General features: G+C 43.0%; 1 protein-coding gene across 1 annotated transcript; it reads left to right on the top strand.

Annotated features, from left to right (window-relative positions):
* On the top strand, positions 1 to 18,899 carry NKRF (NFKB repressing factor). Its single transcript, XM_010378040.2, has 3 exons — positions 1 to 1,176; positions 14,732 to 14,862; positions 15,939 to 18,899. The coding sequence occupies exons 1-3, from the start codon at positions 911 to 913 to the stop codon at positions 17,894 to 17,896; spliced, it is 2,355 nt and encodes a 784-aa protein (XP_010376342.2). The 5' UTR covers positions 1 to 910; the 3' UTR covers positions 17,897 to 18,899.

Genomic DNA, 18,899 nt, shown 5'->3' with positions numbered 1-18,899 from the left:
GTGGCTAACTTGAGAAGTGGCGCTGTGGATGATTTTCTTTGCAAGTGTTTCATGTTTAGTACGTTTTCAAAGTAAGCTACTACACAAAGCTAATAATGCATGATGCACAGAGCATTTCAAGCTACTCTGAAGAAAAGGCACCTCGGGGAGCTGCCTGTTTTGTTTTGTTTTAATGTAAAGTCCATTGCAGACCTAAAGCCCTTACAAGGAACATGGTTTCACTGTGGCGCCGCTTAGAAATCCAGGAAAAAGAGTCAGACGAGCCGTGGGCTAACAACGGCTACCTGAGGGCACCTTCTAACCATATTCTCGAACCTCAGAGAACCTTCCTAAATTCCCTTTCTAGAGTCCCCGCCCTCTGCTTGTCACCGTAGTGCGTCAAAGGCCCGTAGTCGTCACTGGAGGGAAAAAAAGTACGTCGCGCGATATTCTGCGACGGGATTTGGAAGTTAGGGAACAGCCGCGGCGCAAGCGCACTGGCCTCACAACCCCGGACGGCACGCGGGTAGGTAGGCTAGAACCTAGAGGAGGGGAGCAGAGCGTGCTGGGGTCTTTTATCGCTCTCCGCGCAGTGCGTGGGTCTGCGGATCCGTGGAGGTGTGGAACCTCACTCGGCCTCCCCAGGTCGCGCGTGAGTGCGGCAGAAGCCCTTCTGCTCCTCCACGAGTTGGAGGAGTATAGCGGACGTGCACCCCGGTGTCGGGACGCGAGCTCGTGCTCCTCTTTTCCTCCTAACGGTGGCCCCCACGCACACACTCCAGTCCCCCCGAGAGTTGATCTTCGCCCCTCAGCGCGCCCCTCCTTACCCGGCCCCTCCCACCGGCCCCCCGTTTCCGCCCGCTTGCTAGCTACCTAGCTCGCGGTCCGTAGTCGGCTTCGTCCCTGGGGTCCCTGCTTGGGGGCGGAGAAGATGGCTGGAGGACGTCTGCTGTTGGGGGGCGACTTCCTGTCGCCGCCGCCGCTGCCCCCCCTCCCGCCGCCGCCGCTGCCGCCCCTCCCGCCGCCCCCGCCCGAGCCAGTGCTGGAGCAGTGGCGCTATAGCCACGAAAGTGACTGGCAGTGGGCTCTGCGGCGCAGCTTCATCTGTCGGCACCTGCACAGCTATCCCGGGGCTGCCCTCGACCAGCTCCTCGCCCTCTCCGCCGCCTGGACCAACCACGTCTTCCTGGGCTGCAGGTGAGTAAGGTGTGGGTGTCGGGTTAGGGACGGGGGTGAGAGATCGGTGATGGGGGATCGGGTTAGGGACTGCGGTGGAGGGATCGATGATGGTGGTTGGGATAGGGACGGGGGCGGGATGCGTAGGATAGCTTGGAGGCTGGATATTTGGAGGTGCTGGAGGGCACTAGAGAGATCACTCTTGCCCTGGGGGTGGGGTGGCCGACTGTGGTGGCTGGGCATGACATAACAGCTAGTAGGGCGCAGAGATCGCGGAAGCGGCCTCTCCAGGACCAGGGATGGAGATTCTGAAGCAGCGCCTAGAAGAGGATTATTGAGAGATGGTCGTTGTAGTTGGTGGCGGTATTAGAGAACGTGGGAAATGATGGATAGCAGCATCTTGGACCTGCGTAGGGCCTTCCAAGCATGCAGTATCCGCAGAGAATATATTCGACAGTTGGGGTTGTGGGGGAAGGGCGAGGGGACCCCACTGTTCTAGTCTCCTCCTGACCACTCTCTTTTTCCATTCCCCTTAAATAAAACACCCCCCTCTACTTGCAGCCCCCTAGCAGGGTCTTACTGTCTTCTCCTGGGGAGGCGGTACGTATCAGCTCTCTGAGCCGCAGCAGCGTCAGCCTTGCTTGTAGATTTGCGCATAATGTGTCTGGACTCAAACAAAGAAATGGATATATCTACTGTAAAAATGGATTGCCCTCTTTTTACCCTAAATGGGATCAGAAGGATTAACATTTGGCTCTGAGTGAGGTTTTAGGGGTGTGTGTGTGTGTGTGTGTGTGTGTGTGTGTGGTGGGGGTGGGGTGTGTGTGTGTGTGTGTGTTTGTTTTTCCCCCCTTTCCTAGAACCTGGTGACGTTTTGAACAGGCCTCTTTGAAAGCTCTTTGCATTCAATGGAGACTGCAGTATGGTTCCAACGCAGTTCTTTTTTTTTTTTTGAGCAGGCTGCTTGGACCTCTGTCCTTCAGAACCCCTAAATTGGCCCTATACTAGTCATTCCTTTGATAGACTGGGAGACGACTTCTTTCGACATTCCTGCAATCATAGTTTTTTTTTTTTTTTTTTTTTTTTTTTTTTTTTTTTTTTTTTTTTTTTTTTATCAGGAAGGATGAGAAATTCTGGAATATGATCATGTCAATTTTGGCCAGTTCAGTTCCAGGAGTGACTGTAACAGATGCAGAAAAATAGGATTGTCTACTCCTGCCCTTAATTATTGAACATGGCATTCAGTGTGATATACTTTGCTCTCATCACATACATTTATTTTGTCTTCTGTAGGTTAGAATAATTTCTGCCTCCAGAGATAATGATTAGGAGGAACTGGTTACAACTGAGGAACCCTTAGTTATTAAACAAGTCAGATAAATCTACTTGACCTTTGCCCAACAATGTTCTTGAGTTCAAAAGTTACCTTTATCCTATAATCATAAGTCTCCATCATATCACAGAAGGTTGTTGGGAATCTGAATCCTTAAAATAAAATAAAAACAAAAACTTGAATGAGGGTAACCGTCCTTTGTGTTAATAAATCTTCCCACTAGAATGGAAGCTTCCTTAGGGATAGGGATTTTGCTTTCTTGTTTACACCTTTATCCTCAGTGCCTAGAAGATTGCCTGCTAAATAATAGCTGCTCAATAAATGTGTGTGGAGTGAATGGATGTATACAGCTTTATGATGTATAACACATTTTAAATATTTACTATTTCATTTCCTACAACCTTGGGGATCAGGTGGCGTCTCATTTTTACTGCTAAATCAGTGGAGGCCAAGAAGTTAAGTGATGTGTCCAAGGTCTTACAGCTGGGGCTAGGACCCAGGTCTTCTGATGCCCAGACTGATGCTCTTTCCACTGAATCACAGCTGCCATATTTGGGAAGGATGGATCATGAGTGAAAGCAAGTAACTGACATAAGCCACATCACTATATCTCAGGATTTAATTCCAAGAACAACACCCTTGTACATAAGCAGGGCATTAAAAACACAAAGTAGGCCAATGGTAGTTGGTGTTAAAGGCTCAACCATTGCAGGCTGTTGTGTGTGCACACAGGTCCATCTGTGGATACTATGTATGCTATAGTCACCATGTTACATTGTAGCTAAGTCAGTTTAGTTAATACAAGAATTGCCATTACATTATCAAATAGCTTAACTGAAAAGTAATGTTTGCATTGTATCTGATAGTTTCCATATAGGAGAAAGGGAAGGGCCAATGAAGAATCTTGGAAGCTAGGGACCAAGTGCAAGTGCAGTCTTCCACTTTAGATGGGCTTTATGTTACCTCTCATCTGCAGGTGGGTAAAACTTGTGTTCCAATACTTGTTGATGTAATGTAGATGTTGGCAGAGTTCTTGTTTTCTGTGACAGAATACTCTTCTCTCAAGTGAACTGCAGAATACATGGTGAAATAGCTTTCTAAACTTAAATTGTTAATTCTTTTTTTTTTTTTTTTTTTTTGAGACAGTCTTGCTCTGTCGCCCAGGCAAGAGCGCGGTGGCATGATCTCGGCTCACTGCAACCCCACCTCCTGTGTTCAATCTATTCTCATGTCTCAGTCTCCTGAGTAGCTGGGATTTGCGGGCATGCACCACTACACCTGGCTCATTTTTGTAATTTCGGTAGAGACGGGGTTTGCCATTTTGGCCAGGCTGGTCTCGAACTCCTGGACTCAAGTGATCCGCCCGCCTTGGCTTCCCAAAGTGCTGGGATTACAGGAGTGAGTCACTGCACCTGGCCTTAAATTGTTGATTTGTTGCTCAAGGTTTATCACTTGACTTTTGGAACAGGCTGTGAACCAATAGCAAAGAGGAATTTCCTTGCTCTTTTTTCCCTCTGGCAAAATGTTTTGTGTTCCATTTTACTTGGGGCTGAAATAAACTTCTAGGTCAAATAAATCTTTGAAAATTCCTTCATCATAAGACCAAGCCCGGAGGAACTCAAATGTGCAGGGAAACAGAACATATTTCATTCCTTTTGGTGATGGTGGCAATTTCCACAGAACAAATTTGAGTATCTTCTTGACTCTGGAACTGGGGTTTTCAAACTTAAGTACACATCAAAATCACCTGTTAGGCTTGTTGAAACAGATTGCTGGGTCCCAGCCCCAGGGTGTCTGACTGGGTAAGTCTGAGGTGGGGCCTCACAATTTGTATTTTTGACAAGTTCCCAGGTGATGCTGATGTTGCTGATCCAGAGAACAGCACTCTCAGAACCACTGCTTTGTAGGATAAAATAAAAATGTTTCTATTCTGTTTTTTAATCATTTTCTCCCTCATTGTCCAGGCAACCAGAAAGCTCAAATGGCTAGAATTGTTTCACTTCGGTTTTGTCTGTTTTGTTCAAGTAAACAACTTAACCAAGAGTTTTTTCTGCAAGCAATTTCTAAGATTTGTGGCTAGTGAAAAATTAGTTCAGTTTTCTGACCAACTACATCTGCAGCACTTAAATAATCGTACATATGAATGCCTAAAGAACTGTGTGATTTTTACTTAAAATTGTAGATAGTGTCTTTATATTTAATAAAGCAGTTTGATTAACTGGGGCATTTAGTTTTCCAGTCGTTGATCAATAAGATTAGAAGGAGAATCCTGGCCTACTATTTACCTTTGATGAGACATTAATTAATAGATAAAATATACCTTAAAATGAAACCAGCTTTGCTCCCTTATTTGTCTCTTCCTGGTTGATACAAGACTGTGTTTGGAAGGTAGATGCTGGCTGGGCTCATGTTGCAAAACTGTGCACATAGTAGGGAGAGTGCAGCAATCACTAATGAAATGGGTATGGGAGCTTTTGAAAGATTATCAGTAATCTGGGTATATGTTATTCACTTATGACGTCAGGAGTCTTATTAATTGTTGTTGTTGTTGTTTTAATAGAGATGGGGTTTCCCTGTGTGGCTCAGGCTGATCTTGAACTCCTGAGTTCAAGTGATCCACCCGCCTTGGCCTCCCAAAGTGCTGGGATTACAGGAGTGAGCCACAGTGCCTGGCCCGAGTCTTTTTTTCTTTTTCTTTTCTCTTCTCTTTTCTTTCTTTCTTTCTTTCTTTTTTTTTTTTTTTTTTGTGACAATATTTCGCTTGTTTCCCAGGCTGGAGTGCAATGGCGCAATCTCAGCTCACCACAACCTCCGCCTCCTGAGTTCAAGCAATTCTGCCTCAGCCTCCCTAGTAGCTGGGATTACAGGCGTGCACCACCACGCCTGACTAATTTTGTATTTTTAGTGGAGACAGGGTTTCTCCATGTTGGTCAGGCTGGTCTGGAACTCCTGACCTCAGGTGATCGCCCACCTCAGCCTCCCAAAGTGCTGGGATTACAGGCATGAGCCACTGTGGCCAGCGTTTTCTTTTGTTTTGTTTTGTTTTGTTTTTTTTGAGAGAGCCTTGCTCTGTCACCCAGGCTGAAGTGTAATGGCGTGATCTCAGCTCAGTGCAGCCTCCGCCTCCTGAGTTCAAGCCATTCTCCTGCCTCCACCTTCCAAGTAGCTGGGATTACAGGCGTGCACCACCACACCCAGCTAATTTTGTTTGTATTTTCAGTAGAGACAGGGTTTCACCACGTTGGCCAGGCTGGTCCTGACCTCAGGTGATCCGCCCACCTGGGTCTTCCAAAGCGCTGGGATTACAGGCATGAGCCATTCCGCCAGGCTCCAGCCCAAGTCTTATGAATAGGTTTTTTTTTTTTAATTAGTTTTCCTTATGAATAGTTTTGAATAAACAATTTTATACTTGGAAACCTTAATCTTTGCTTAATTTTCAAATCTCAGCTTTTTTCTTTGAACTTAGTAGAACAGTTTAATATATTTTTTAAAAGTTTTATAAAAAGGCTGTGCCTGGTGGCCCATGCCTGTACTCCCAGCACTTTGGGAGCCTGAGGCGGGCAGATCACGTGAGGTCAGGAGTTTGAGACCAGCCTGGCCAATGTGGTAAAACTCTGTCTCTATCGGGCGTGATGATGGGTGCTTGTAGTCCCAGCTACTCGGGAGGCTGAGTTGGGAGAATCACTTGAACCTGGGAGGCAGGGGTTGCAATGAGCCGAGATAACATCACTGCACTTCAGCTTGGGCGCCAGATCGAGAGTCTGTCTCAAAAAAAAAAAAGTTTGTAAGCATCTATTGCTGAATATTTATTAAATTTCAGATGCTATTGTATATTATAGTGGTTTATGTTATTCATAGGTATGCACATATATGCACCTGTTTTGTGTCCAGAGATGTAAAACTTACAGATGTTTTTGTTCATTAGAAATCATCTTTTTATGTGCTAGATGTGATGGGATAGTTGAGTCACATCCTGGTTTCCAAAAGCTTGGTATAATATCAGCTACTTTTGAGAACCATAGACCTCAGAATTTTGGGATTCTTTCTTTTTCTTTTGAGACAGTCTTGCTCTGTCACCCAGGCTGGAGTGCAGCCTGTGATATCAGCTCACTGCAACCTCTGCCTCCCGGGTTCAAGCGATTCTCCTGCCTCAGCCTCCTGTGTAGCTGGGTCTACAGGCGCACGCCACCACGACTGGCTAATTTTTGTATTTTTAATAGAGACAGGGTTTCACCATGTTGTCCAGGCTGGTCTTGAACTCCTGGCCTCAAGTGATCTACCTGCCTCGGCCTCCCAAAGTGCTGGGATTACAGGCGTGAGCCACCATGCCTGGCCTGGTTTTCTTTTTTAAGCATTTATAATCTAAAGGGTAACTTAGCAGACTTAAAAATATAGTACGTGTGCATCTTTAAAAAATTACTATATTAGACTTGCCTTAATGATATCTTACATTTTATTCAATAATACAAATACTGTATAGCCATTAAAACTCATGTGGTAATGATGTGGAGAAAAGGCTTATGGTACAGTAAATTAACAAAAAACCCCACTAGATTTCAAATCAACATAGGTGACCTGATATTGATGGGGAGTTATGGAAAACACAGAAAAAAACATTAAAAAATAAGCCCCAACATGGCCGGGACGCAGTGGCTCACACCTGTAATCTCAGCACCAAATTGGGAGGCCGAGGCAGGCAGATCATGAGGTCAGGAGTTTGAGACCAGCATGGCCAACATGGTGAAAGCCAGTCTCTACTAAAAATACAAAAATTAGCTGGGTGTGACGGTGCACTCCTGTAATCCCAGCTACTTGGGAGGCTGAGACAGGAGAATCACTTGAACCGAGGAGGCAGAGGCTGCAGTGAGCCGAGATCGCGCCATTGCCTGGGCAATAGAGTGAGACTCAGTCTCAAAAAAAAAAATAATAATTAAAAAAAAAAACCCAACATGTTGATGAAGTTATCAGTAGTTGGAGTTATTATTACTATTTTTGAGCTAGGTTCTCACTCTGTCACCCAGGCTGGAGTGCAGTGGTGTGATCACAGCTCACTGTAGCCTGCCTCAACTTCCTAGGCTCAAGTGATTTGAGTAGTTGGGATTACAGGTGTACACCACCATGTCCAGCTTTTTTTTTTCTTTTGTAGAGACAGGGTCTTGCCATGTTGCCCAGGCTGATCTCGAACTCCTGGGCTTAAGTGATCCTCTTGCCTTGGTCTCCCAGAGTGTTAGGATTACAGGTGTGAGCCACCGCTCCCGGCCAGTGGTTGGGAATGTAGGTGCTTTTCTTGGTGGATTTTCTAAAATTCCTGGTGTTAAATGTGTTACTTTAAAACACACTATTAAAAAATAGGCTCTGGAGAAACTAAATAATAAAAGCTTTACTGCCTTGGCTTACTTTAAATATGTGGCACCACTTCTTTATCTTTGGATAGCTACTCTGAATAATTGTGGAAGCCTCGTGGTCTTACTAAACACTCCAGATTCATATTTACATTGTTCTTTGAATAGTGAAGTGTTGTTAGGTACTATATGGTCTTTTTCATTATTGTTCAAGCTGGCTGGGCTTCTTCAGTATTATGACTTCATAGCAAAGGACAGAGAACTGTATCAGCAACCTATGCAAAGACTTATTTTTATGGCCTATGGGTGAAGTTGAATTTTGTGGCAGATGTAATGAATAGGGTATAGTAAGTAGGTAGAGTAATTACTAATGCTGGAAGAAACCTGAGAAAAGTGAGCATGAATGAGTGAGCCCTAAGTGCATCACACCGTAAGACATATATGCCATTCGCAGTTGTACACTGTACTTGGAATCAGGCTCTAACTGAAGGTCTGGAGAATATTGACTGGAATTCAAGGTAAGTTGCCTGATTGTAGGGCCACTTTTGGTAACAGGCATGGGATTAGTAGTTTAAGATGTATAGACTCATCTCATTTTCATAGTTTTTTTTTTTTTTTTTTTTTGAGATGGAGTTTTACTCTTGCTGCCCAGGCTGGAGTGCAATGGCGTGATCTCGGCTCACTGCAACCTCTGCCTCCCGGGTTCAAGCGATTCTCCTGTCTCAGCCTCCCAAGTAGCTGGGATTACAGGCATGCGCCATCACACCCGGCTAATTTTTGTATTTTTAGTAGAGACAGGATTTGTCTATGTTGGTCAGGCTGGTCTCGAATTTCCGACCTCAGGTGATCCACCTACCTTGGCCTCCCAAAGTGTTGGGATTACAGGTGTGAGCCACATGCGCCCAGCTTTTGTTTTTATCTCATATTTTGGAAATGGGACTCCCCAATTTGAATGGAAGTGATATGTAGAATGTATTGTGTTTATTTTATTTTATTTTATTTTTATTATTTTTGAGACAGAGTCTCGCTCTTGTCGTCCAGACTGGAGTGCAGTGGTGCCATCTCAGCTCACTGCAACCTCTGCCTCCCGGGTTCAAGCGATTCTCCTGCCTCAGCCTCCCAAGTAGCTGGGATTACAGGCACCTGCCACTATGCCCGGCTAATTTTTGTATTTTTAGTAGAGACGGGGTTTCACCATGTTGGCCAAGCGGGTCTTGAACTCCTGACCTCAGGTGATCTGCCCACCCCAGCCTCCCAAAGCGTTGGGATTACAGGTGTGAGCCACCCTGCCCAGCCATATTGTGTTTTAGACTGTGCTTTCTGATGTTCAGATAAGAGTCAATGAAGATAAAATTACTCTTGGTATTTAAATACTCGTGCTAGCTTTAGCAGCAATAGTTGTCAATAGAAAGTGCAGGTTACAACTGAACTACCTTCCAGCAATCTGTCGGGGAGGCCACCGTGCCTTGACTTCTGTTTTGGGTGGAATGATACGTGATGGGTGTGCAACCTGTTCTGCTGAAAATGGAAAATGTTACCCTCCTTCTGGTTTAGAACCGATTCATGTAAAGGTGTGATAGTTACTCATTTTCAGAACTTTCTTCCCAAATGCTACCAGAAATCTCTTTTTTGGTCCTAGGCTGGGGAAGGCTCTGAAGGTAGGGAGGGAGAACAGGTAACCGTGATAACAAACACTTCACTTGAGCTCCTGTTTCTGTTTCTCTGTAGCAAAATGTTATTCTATCAAGCAGCCAATCTTCATAAGGAGCCCTTTTTTTTTTTTTTTTTTTTTTTTTTTTTTTAAAAAGAGTCGGTCTGAGCCGGGTGCAGTTGCTCATGCTGTAATCCTAGTACTTTGAGAAGGTTGAGGCAGGTGGATTACCTGAGGTCAGGAGTTCAAGATCAGCCTGGCCAACTTGGCAAAACCCCGTCTCTACTGAAAAATACAAAAATTAGCTAGGCGTGGTGGCGCATGCCTGTAATCCCAGCTACTTGGGAGGCTGAGGCAGGAGAATTGCTTGAACCCAGGAAGTGGTGGTTGCAGTGAGCTGATACTGTGTCACTGCACTCCAGCCTGGAAGACAGAGCAAGGCTCCCTCTCAAAAAAAAAAAAAAAAAAAAAAAAAAAAACCAGAGAGAGAGAGAGACAGGGTCTCACTCTGTCACCCAGGCTGGAGTGCAGTGGTGCTATCACAGCTCACTGCAGCCTTGACCTTCCCTGCTGAAGTGATCCTCCCACCTCAGCCTCCCAAGTAGCTGGGACTCCAGGCATGGGTCACCATGCCTGGCTATGTTTTTTGTTTTTTTATTTTTTATTTTTGAAATGATGGTGTTTTGCCATGTTGTCCAGGGTGGTCTTGAATTCCTGGCTTCAAGTGATCTGCCCACCTCCACCTCTCAATGTGCTGGGATTACAGGCATGAACCACTGTGCTCAGCCAGGAGACATTTTTTTTATTGCATATTTTAAAGCTTTGTCTTAAAATTTCAAACACACAAAAATAGAAAAGAGTTTAATGAATCCCGTGTACCCATCACTCAGCAATCATCAGCAGTCTGCCATACTACCCTTCTTCCTTCATCTATTCTGCCCTAGCTTTTTGTGGGCACTAGTCTGGAGTATATTTTTTAAAATCATGACAATATTTCACCTGTACATTCTTCAGTACACATCTGTATCAGATAAGAATTTTAAAAAATAGAGTCACCATACCATTATTCATATTCAACAAAATTAACAGTAATTTCTTAAAAATCACCCAATGCCTTTCATGTCATTTTCTTCATTTGTCTCAAATGTCTTTTTACAGCTTGTTTGATTCATTCATGATACAAAGTCTATACAGTGTATTTGATTGATCCATCTCCTTTAACCTATAGCCACTCCCTCTTTTATTTTCATTCTACAGTATTTATTTGATGAGGAGACTGGGCTGTCACATACTGTTCCCTCATTCTGGAGTTGGATAGTTCCATTCTTGTGGTGTTTCACATGTTTCTGGGAGTCAGGAACTTGATTAGGTTCAGGTTTAATTCTCTGGAGAGCCATAATGCTTTCTAGATAGTGCCGTGATGTTCTATTGTATCACATCGTGGGGTACATGTTTGGTTGTCCCACTTTTAGTGATATTAAGATGATAAAGTCCCCGATCAGCTTTTTAAACTGAAATTTTTCTTGAGATAATTATAGATTCACATGCAACTGTAAGAAATAATACAAAGAGATGGCCGGGCACGGTGGCTCATGCCTGTAATCCCAGCACTTTGGGAGGCTGAGGCTGGTGGAGAGGTCAGGAGGTTGACACCAGCCTGGCCAACATGATGAGACCCTTGTCTTACTAAAAATACAAAAATTAGCCCCGCATGGTGATGCGTGCTTATAGTCCCAGCTACTTGGGCGACTGAGGCAGGAGAATCACTTGAATCCAGGAGACGGAGGTTGTGGTGAGCCGAGATCACGCCATTGCATTCCAGCATGGGTGACAGAGCGAGACTCTGTCTCAAAAAAAAAAAGTTCCTTTTTGTCTCAAGTAGTGTTTCATAGTGTATATGTACCAGAATCTAACTATTCACCTGTTGAAGGACATCTGGGTTGATTGTAGTTTTGGGCTGTTACAAATAAAGCAGGTTTTTGTGTGAACATAAGTTCTCATTTCTCTGGAGTAAATGTCCAAGAGTGTAATTGCAATTGCTGGATCAAGTGGTAACTGATTTTTTTTTTCTTTTTTTTTGGAGGCGGAGTTTCATTCTTGTTGCCCAGGCTGGGGTGCAGTGGTGCGATCTTGGCTCGCCTCCTGGGTTCAAGCGATTCTCCTGCCTCAGCCTCCCGAGTAGCTGGGATTACAGGCATGTGCCACCAAGCCTGACTAATTTTGTCTTTTTAGTAGAGACGGGGTTTCTCCATGTTGGTCAGGCTGGTCTCAAACTCAGGTGATCCGCCCACCTTGGCCTCCCAAAGTGCTGGGATTACAAGCGTCAGCCACCGCACCCAGTCTAATGTTTGGTTTTTTTTTTTTTTTTTTTTTTTTTTTTTTTTTTTTTTTGAGACGGAGTCTTGCTCTGCCGCCCAGGCTGGAGTGCAGTGGCCGGCTCTCAGCTCACTGCAAGCTCCGCCTCCCGGGTTCACGCCATTCTCCTGTCTCAGCCTCCCGAGTAGCTGGGACTACAGGCGCCCGCCTCGTCGCCCGGCTAGTTTTTTGTATTTTTTAGTAGAGACGGGGTTTCACTGTATTAGCCAGGATGGTCTCGATCTCCTGACCTCGTGATCCGCCCGTCTCGGCCTCCCAAAGTGCTGGGATTACAGGCTTGAGCCACCGCGCCCGGCATGTTTGGTTTTATAAGAAGCTACCAAACTTTTCCAGACTGACTGTATAATTTTACATTCCCAGCAGCAATGTCTGAGTGATCCAGTTTCTTCTCATTTTTGCCAGCATTTGGTATTGTCACTTTTTTTTTTTTGGAGACGGAGTCTTGCTGTGTCACCCAGGCTGGAGTGCAATGGCACAATCCCGGCTCTCTGCAACCTCTGCCTCCCAGGTTCAAGCGATTCTATTGCCTCATCCTCCTGAGGAGCTGTGATTATAGGCACATGCCACCACACCAAGCTAATTTTTGTATTTTTAGTAGAGATGGGATTTCACCGTGTTGGTCAGGCTGGTCTTGAACTCCTGACCTCGTGAATCACCCGTCTTGGCCTCCCAAAGTGCTGGGATTACAGGCGTGAGCTACCGTGCCCAGCCATTGTCACTTTTTTATTTTGGCCATTCTAATAAGTGTATAGTGATACCTCATTGTGATTTTTAAATTGCATTTCCCTGGTGGCTAGTGATGAACATCTTTTCATGTGCTTATTTGCAATCTGTCTATCCTCTTTGGTGAAATATTTTGTTTATGTCTTTTGTTCATTTTTTAATTTGAATTTTTTTTTTTTAACTATTGAGTTTTAGGTACTAGTCTTTTGTCAAGTGTGTGGTTTACAACTATTTTCTCCCAGTCTTCAGCTTGACTTTTCATCCTCTTCACAGTCTTTCAAGAGCAAAAATTTTTATTCTTTTTTTTTTTTTTTTTTGAGACGGAGTCTCACTCTGTCGCCCAGACCCAGACTGGAGTGTAGTGGCGCGATCTCGGCTCACTGCAACCTCCCGGGTTCAAGTGATTCTCCTGCCTCAGTCTTCCAAGTAGCTTGGACTGCAGGTGTGTAGCACCATGCCCAGCTATTGCTTTTTTTCTATTTTTGTAGAGATGGGGTGTTGCCATGTTGGCCAGGCTGGTCCTGAACTCCTGACCTCAAGTAATCCACCTGCCTTGGCCTCCCAAAGTGCTGGGATTACGGGAGTGAGCCACCACACCCAGCCAAAACTTTTTAATTTCAATGAGGTCCATTTTATCACCAGTTTCTTTATGGATCATGCTTGCTATCAAGCCTAAGAACTGTTTGCCTAGCTCTAGATCCCACAGATTTTCTCCTGTGTTTTTTTCAATAAAAGTTTCGTAGTTTTACATTTAGGTTTATGATGCATTTTGAGTTAGTTTTTTGTAAGGTGTGAAGTTTAGGTTGTAGAGTTTTGTTTTTTTTGTTTTGTTTTGGTTTTTGTTTTGCCTATGGATGCCCACTTGTTCCGGTGCCATTTGTTGAGAAGGCTATCCTTCCTCCATTGAATTGCCTTGGCACCTTTGTCAGTAATCAGTTGAGAATATTTGCTTGGGTCTGTGAGTTCTTCCCCCATTAGCTTTTCACCTAATAGATTTAGCAGCCATTGATTGATTGATTCATTGGTTGATTTTTTTTTTTTTTTTGAGATGGAGTCTAGCTCTGTCACTCAGGCTGGAGTGCAGTGGCATGATCTCGGCTCGCTGCAGCCTCTGCCTCCCAGGTTCAAGCAGTTTTCCTGCCTCAGCCTCCTGAGTAGCTGGTATTACAGGTGTCCACCACCATGCCCGGGTAATTTTTGTATTTTTAGTAGAGATGGAGTTTCACCATGTTGGCCAGGCTGTTCTCGAACTCCTGACCTCAAGTGATCCACCTGCTTCGGCCTTCCAAAGTGCTGAGATTACAGGTGTGAGCCATCATACCCGCCTGATGATTGTTTTTTATTTTATTATAGGTTACGAAATGGTAGTAGTCCATCGTTCCTTCATTTATTAGCTGGAATGCTTCTCTAAAAGATATTTTCCTCATCATCTCTTTGGTTGCTCTAAGTACAGTTTATACAGGAAAATGCAGGATAAATGTTTGCTTTCTTCCTTTCATATTTACCTGTTTGCAGAATAATGACATGGTTCCTTCCATCCTTCAAAGGTGACCAATAATAGTTTGTAAGTATCATTATGAACTAATGGAGTTTCAACATATTTGATGTGTTTCAATCCATTGCCATCATTGTTCTTATCGATATTTTAGTTGGCTCACTTTGCCAGTATGAGTCTATTCAGATTGGCTTCCGAGTCCATTTGACACAACCCCTTTGATCTTTGACAGATTCCTTGGTTTTAGGTGCTAGAAGATTTCTCAGGCTCACCTTAGACATTTCCTGCCACAGACTTAGAATCAGCCACTTCTCTAAGGACCCTGATTCCATTTCAAGAGAAATGGTGGAGACCACAATCAAAACAAATCATGAATTTATACTGATATTTTCAATTCAAATTAAAGATAAGGTTTTTGCTAAAATTTTTTGAGTTTATATTTGTATGTCTTATGCTGAAAAAATCTTGATTTCCTAATTAGTAACATAATTATTCATTTGATGGGTAAATATTTTAGGGCCGATTCTTTGGTTTTATAGCCAAAATACCCTGTTGATAAAGTCTTGTGGGAGCAATTATAAGACTGGCTTATTTTGAAGCTTTTTTAAAAAGACATCCTTACCTGTTTTAACTGTAGATTATATTAACTTAAATAGGTATAGCCCACGCCTGATGGAAAAAATTCTCCAAATGGCTGAAGGTATTGATATTGGGGAGATGCCTTCATATGATCTGGTGCTGTCCAAGCCTTCCAAAGGTCAAAAACGCCACCTCTCAACATGTGATGGTGAGTATACTTGTTTCTGAAAGGTGGGATTTGAAGAAACAACATGGCTTTAAAAAATGATATGAGTGTGGTATATGATTTCAAATAACATTGGTAATATTAGTTCTTACAGGTAAAAGAGTTTTAGCTTTTAGTTATATACAATTTTTTGAGTATGCTAAATAGAATTGAAAACTAAGACTATTGAAATCATGTTATTATGCAGTCCTTGAAATTTATGCCATGGAACCGCCCTCTAAATAAAATCTTATACTGTGATCACTTGAGCATCTAAGTCCCTAAATCCTCTTGGATGGGTCCGGAATGGACGAGCTTTCTACTGAGCAGTGTTACAGGGAGGAAGCTCTAGTGTCTAGTATAGCCTCATCAGAGTTCTTCTCTATAGCTTTAAATTTGGCATCTCACATAAATCATTAGTTTCCAGCTGTTGTTTGTTCTAGAAAGAAAATAGAGCAAACACCCTTTTGTGATGAATGGGTCAGAGCTGAGGTTTTGAAGTTGAAAACTTTTGATCATTCTTTTTCTTTGATTTTTAGTCACAACTATGTAAAGCACCATCACAGAGTCACTCACCTCTGATACAAAAGAGAAAGGCTTTGTAACTGCCTCTGCTCATCATCTGCCTTGCATTAGAGCCATCTTTCCCATTTTCTTTCCCATTTTCAATCCTTAAGTGAGCTTTTCAGCATGGGTGGTATGAGATTGTACTGGAACAATCTTCCAGTCCACTTCACCTTCCAGCACAAGTGAAGAGTATACTTCACCTGTGCTTTAGCTCATTTGATGCAAAAGCAGCTACCAGTAATGTGTGGTGGTGACCTGCATACTTGACTCAATGGTATATTTTCTATCAAGGGTCTTCCCGTACATGTGGAAAGACAGGGAACATCCCTCCTTATGCTGAAATCTTACATTGATAATTGAGTCCCTTCACCCAAATGATGTGAAGTTTTTGTGATGGAAGTATCTCGTACCAACAATGCAGCTTGCAAATAATATGGTTGGTACTATTTTCCTGTTTGGTTCTTTTGAAATATTCCCATTTTAATGAATTGTAAATTTCACTCATTCTATAGGTCAAAATCCTCCTAAAAAGCAAGCCGGTTCCAAATTCCATGCGAGACCTCGTTTTGAGCCTGTACATTTTGTAGCTAGTAGTTCAAAAGATGAAAGACAGGAAGATCCTTATGGCCCTCAAACAAAAGAGGTAAATGAACAAACACATTTTGCCAGCATGCCAAGAGACATCTACCAAGATTATACTCAAGACTCTTTCAGTATACAAGATGGGAATTCTCAGTATTGTGATTCATCAGGATTCATTCTCACAAAAGACCAGCCTGTAGCAGCCAACATGTATTTTGACAGTGGGAACCCTGCCCCAAGCAGCACATCACAGCAGGCAAACTCTCAGTCAGCTCCTGAGCCTTCACCATCACAGACATTTCCCGAGTCCGTGGTAGCCGAGAAGCAGTATTTTATTGAAAAATTAACGGCGACAATCTGGAAGAACCTTTCTAATCCAGAGATGACTTCTGGATCTGATAAAATTAATTATACATATATGTTAACTCGTTGTATTCAGGCGTGTAAGACAAATCCTGAGTATATATATGCTCCTTTAAAGGAAATTCCTCCTGCCGACATCCCCAAAAATAAAAAACTTCTAACTGATGGCTATGCTTGTGAAGTTAGATGCCAAAATATCTACTTAACTACAGGTTATGCTGGCAGCAAGAATGGGTCCAGGGATCGAGCTACAGAACTAGCTGTAAAACTCTTGCAGAAACGTATTGAAGTTAGAGTTGTCCGGCGGAAATTCAAACATACGTTTGGAGAGGACCTCGTGGTGTGTCAGATTGGCATGTCCTCCTATGAATTTCCTCCAGCTCTGAAACCACCAGAAGACCTGGTGGTGCTGGGTAAAGATGCTTCTGGGCAGCCAGTTTTTAATGCTTCCGCCAAACACTGGACCAATTTTGTCATTACAGAAAATGCAAATGATGCAATTGGTATCCTTAACAATTCTGCCTCATTCAACAAGATGTCAATTGAATACAAATATGAGATGATGCCAAATCGCACATGGCGTTGTCGAGTGTTTTTACAAGATCACTGCTTAGCAGAAGGTTATGGAACCAAGAAAACAAGTAAACATGCAGCTGCCGACGAGGCTTTGAAAATTCTTCAAAAAACACAGCCCACTTATCCATCTGTCAAAAGTTCACAGTGCCATACAGGCTCTTCACCCAGAGGATCTGGAAAGAAGAAAGATATAAAGGATCTTGTAGTTTATGAGAATTCTTCAAATCCCGTGTGCACGCTGAATGACACAGCTCAGTTTAACCGAATGACAGTTGAGTATGTCTATGAAAGGATGACAGGCCTCCGCTGGAAATGCAAAGTGATTCTAGAGAGTGAAGTAATTGCAGAAGCAGTTGGGGTGAAGAAAACTGTCAAATATGAAGCTGCTGGGGAAGCTGTGAAAACCCTCAAAAAGACCCAGCCAACTGTCATTAACAACTTGAAGAAAGGAGCTGTTGAAGATGTGATTTCAAGAAATGAAATTCAGGGCCGCTCAGCAGAGGAGGCTTACAAACAACAAATCAAAGAAGATAACATTGGAAATCAGCTTCTGAGAAAGATGGGTTGGACTGGTGGTGGTTTAGGTAAATCTGGTGAGGGCATACGGGAGCCTATCTCAGTCAAAGAGCAGCATAAGCGGGAAGGGCTTGGTCTGGATGTAGAGAGGGTGAATAAAATTGCCAAGAGAGATATTGAACAGATCATCAGAAACTATGCCCGCTCCGAGAGCCACACAGATTTGACTTTCTCTAGAGAGCTGACTAATGACGAACGGAAGCAAATACATCAGATTGCCCAGAAGTATGGTCTTAAGAGTAAGTCTCATGGGGTGGGCCATGATAGGTACCTGGTGGTAGGTAGAAAAAGACGGAAGGAAGACCTACTAGATCAGCTCAAACAGGAAGGCCAAGTGGGCCATTACGAGCTTGTTATGCCTCAAGCAAATTGAGATCTTACTAATTTATTTTGTAAATGCCTAATGAGGCAGATTTTTGAATTAAATGCTACATGTTCCGGTTGCAGAGTATATTCATAAGATGTCTCACCTTGTTCATTTCACATAGTGGTTTATTAGATATTGGAACCTAAAAAATTCTGTCCACTTGTATTAGCTTAATCCAGCAGATGATATTGTGCAGTTACTGTTTGTGTCTTTGATATTGCTGTGTCCCTCAGATTTTAGTAGTTTGACAAGCAAGAACACATATCCAAATGGAATTTTACCCCGAGAAATTCTCATTTTAAAGGGCATAGCACAGCAACCTGCAACAATATGTAAAGTTGATATTGACTACAATAAAAATCCAGTCTTAATTCCAGATTTACTGAAAATGTCAGATCATTTTGTATTAATCTATTTTCATCCTTGTGTGAAGCCAGTTATAGAATGTTTAACAATAAATTGTGCTGTACACGTAAATGTCCTTACCAACTAAATGATGTAAAAGTTTCTTAAAGTAATTTTAGTGTTCATTTATTTATAACTTCTACCATGTGATTTCCAGAATATTGGAAGTGATTTACTGTATCTTGTGATATATGGGTTTTAACAAATTCTAGTCTTCACGCTGAGAGAGCACTACTTGAGAGAGCAGTTGAAAGTTTCAAAAACTTTGGTTCAATCTGAAGAAAGGAAGCTTGAACTGTTTGTTCTTGGTGCCTTGCAGAGAGACTCACAGCAACTCTCCATTATAGCTTTCACACAGTTTGGATGTGCAGCACATCCAAGACAACCACAGCTGTGGTAGAGCTTGGTAAAAGACTGAAGATACATTGGTGCTTTGATGAAAAGGTCAGTTAGCTGGTCCCTCTCTCAAAAAGCTTATTAAGCCTGAAAAGCCAACTTTGTAACATATTTAAAACTGCTATTTTCGCTTATTTCTGGAATGTAAAAAAAAAATGTATAAAAAGAATTAGTGTATGCTTCCTGAATAAAAAGGAGCCAAAGTTGA

Source organism: Rhinopithecus roxellana, chromosome 7 (genome assembly GCF_007565055.1).
Source record: "Rhinopithecus roxellana isolate Shanxi Qingling chromosome 7, ASM756505v1, whole genome shotgun sequence".
NCBI lineage: Eukaryota > Metazoa > Chordata > Mammalia > Primates > Cercopithecidae > Rhinopithecus > Rhinopithecus roxellana.
The sequence above is the reverse complement of the archived record's forward strand: the minus strand, read 5'-3'. Positions and strand labels throughout refer to the sequence as shown.

Coding starts and splice junctions, on each gene's coding strand:
- NKRF (XM_010378040.2), top strand. CDS start 911: ATGGCTGGAGGACGTCTGCTGTTGGGGGGCGACTTCCTGTCGCCGCCG. Junction 1,177..14,731: donor CACGTCTTCCTGGGCTGCAG/GTGAGTAAGGTG, acceptor TAACTTAAATAG/GTATAGCCCACGCCTGATGG. Junction 14,863..15,938: donor CCACCTCTCAACATGTGATG/GTGAGTATACTT, acceptor CTCATTCTATAG/GTCAAAATCCTCCTAAAAAG.